This window comes from Entelurus aequoreus, linkage group LG14, assembly GCF_033978785.1.
Source record: "Entelurus aequoreus isolate RoL-2023_Sb linkage group LG14, RoL_Eaeq_v1.1, whole genome shotgun sequence".
NCBI lineage: Eukaryota > Metazoa > Chordata > Actinopteri > Syngnathiformes > Syngnathidae > Entelurus > Entelurus aequoreus.
In genome coordinates this window covers 35,383,625-35,386,124 of record NC_084744.1, presented here as the reverse complement: position 1 = coordinate 35,386,124, position 2,500 = coordinate 35,383,625, and the positions used below count along the sequence as shown (strand labels likewise).

Below are 2,500 nucleotides of genomic sequence, written 5' to 3'. Positions count from 1 at the left end.
CTAAAGGTTGCGTCACTGCTGTTTGCAGATGATGTGGTCCTGATGGCACCTTCGGTTCGTGACCTTCAGCTCTCACTGGATCGGTTCGCAGCCGAGTGTTCAGCGGCTGGAATGAGGATCAGCATCTCCAAATCTGAGGCCATGGTTCTCAGCAGGAAACCGATGGTTTGTACAGTCCGGGTAGGGGACAGGACTCTGTCCCAGGTGGAGGAGTTTAAGTATCTCGGAGTCTTGTTCACGAGTGAGGGAAAGATGGAGAAGGAAATCAGCCGGAGAATCGGAGCAGCTGGGGCAGTATTGCAGTCTCTCTGCCGCATTGTTGTGACGAAACGGGAGCTGAGCCAGAAGGCAAAGCTCTCGGTCTACCGAGCTATCTACATTCCTACTCTCACCTATGGTCATGAAGTGTGGGTAATGACCGAAAGAATAAGATCGCGGATACAAGCGGCCGAAATGAGTTTCCTCAGAAGGGTGGCTGGCATCTCCCTTAGAGATAGGGTGAGAAGTGCAGTCACCCGAGAGAGACTCGGAGTAGAGCCGCTGCTCCTTCGCTTGGAAAGGAGCCAGCTTAGGTGGTTCGGGGATCTCGTGCGGATGCCTCACGAGCGTCTCCCTAGGGAGGTCCTCGTTGCACGTCCCACTGGGAGGAGGCCCCGCGGCAGGCCAAGGACCAGATGGGGGGATTACATCTCCTCTCTGGCCTGGGAACGCTTCGGGATTCCCCAGGAGGAAGTCGCAAATGTTGCTCTGGAGAGGGAAGTCTGGGGGTCTTTGCTGGAGCTGTTGTCCCCGCGACCCGATTCCGGATAAGCGGTTGAAGATGGATGGATGGATGGATGGATATGTGATGGAAAACATTCATGTATCCTTGCACTATGCCAGTACTAACTCATATTCTGACCAGAGAATGACTTTGTCCACATGACTCACAGTCGGCTTCTTCATTCAAGTTAACAGTGCACCATTGTCTCCACTGAGTTGCGTCATATGCTCTCTCCCCCCCCTCCAAACTGAGCCTACTCCCTCCCTCCCACCTTGTATTGAGCGTACATGTTGTTGTTGTAGGTTAAAAGTGCCGCACATGTTGTTGTTGTAGGTTAAAAGTGCCCCACATGTTGTTGTTGTAGGTTAAAAGTGTGGCACATGTTGTTGTTGTAGGTTAAAGGTGTTGTTGTTGTTGTTGTTGCAGGCACTGAGTTCATGGTGAGACTCCAGGAGCAGCTGAAGTATTTTGTACACAACAAGCTGTCCACTGACAAGCTGTGGCAGAATGTCAGAGTCTACCTGTCAGGCCATGAGGTGTGTGTGTTTGTGTGTGTGTGCAGGTGTCAAGGTGTGTGTGTGTCAAACACCTGTTGGTGTCTTTGCAGACTCCTGGTGAGGGCGAACACAAGATCATGGAGTTCATACGCTCTGAAAGTGCCAGACCTGATCATGACGTCAACACTCGACACTGCTTGTACGGCCTGGATGCTGACCTGGTAGGTGTCTGTCTGTCTGTCTGTCTGTCTGTCTGTCTGTCTGTCTGTCTGTCTGTCTGTCTGTCTGTCTGTCTGTCTGTCTGTCTGTCTGTCTGTGTCCACGTGTCCATCCTCCTCTTGTGTGTGTGTGACAGATCGTGCTGGGTCTGACCAGCCACCAGCCTCATTTCTGTCTGCTCAGAGAGGAAGTACGCTTTGGAGGAAAGAAGTCCCAGAAAAGGTTAGATGGACATCTAACATCTCATCATGTCATCCAGGATAAGTGTTAACTAGTATAACAACATGATGTATGTGATCCAGGATAAGTGTTAACTAGTATAACAACATGATGTATGTGATCCAGGATAAGTGTTAACTAGTATAACAACATGATGTATGTCATCCAGGATAAGTGTTAACTAGTATAACAACATGATGTATGTCATCCAGGATAAGTGTTCACTAGTATAACAACATGATGTATGTCATCCAGGATAAGTGTTAACTAGTATAACAACATGATGTATGTCATCCAGGATAAGTGTGAACTAGTATAACAACATGATGTATGTCATCCAGGATAAGTGTGAACTAGTATAACAACATGATGTATGTGATCCAGGATAAGTGTTAACTAGTATAACAACATGATGTATGTCATCCAGGATAAGTGTTAACTAGTATAACAACATGATGTATGTCATCCAGGATAAGTGTTAACTAGTATAACAACATGATGTATGTCATCCAGGATAAGTGTTAACTAGTATAACAACATGATGTATGTCATCCAGGATAAGTGTGAACTAGTATAACAACATGATGTATGTGATCCAGGATAAGTGTTAACTAGTATAACAACATGATGTATGTCATCCAGGATAAGTGTTAACTAGTATAACAACATGATGTATGTCATCCAGGATAAGTGTTAACTAGTATAACAACATGATGTATGTCATCCAGGATAAGTGTTAACTAGTATAACAACATGATGTATGTCATCCAGGATAAGTGTGAACTAGTATAACAACATGATG

The 2,500-nt window shown here is 46.1% G+C and overlaps 1 protein-coding gene across 1 annotated transcript in view; it reads left to right on the top strand.

Annotated features, from left to right (window-relative positions):
* Positions 1 to 2,500, top strand: part of LOC133664812 (5'-3' exoribonuclease 1-like) — a 29,050-nt gene that overhangs the window by 21,694 nt on the left and 4,856 nt on the right. Inside the window, 3 exon segments of the mRNA XM_062069734.1 lie at positions 1,190 to 1,299; positions 1,371 to 1,481; positions 1,616 to 1,701. Coding sequence (XP_061925718.1) covers positions 1,190 to 1,299; positions 1,371 to 1,481; positions 1,616 to 1,701 — 307 coding nt within the window.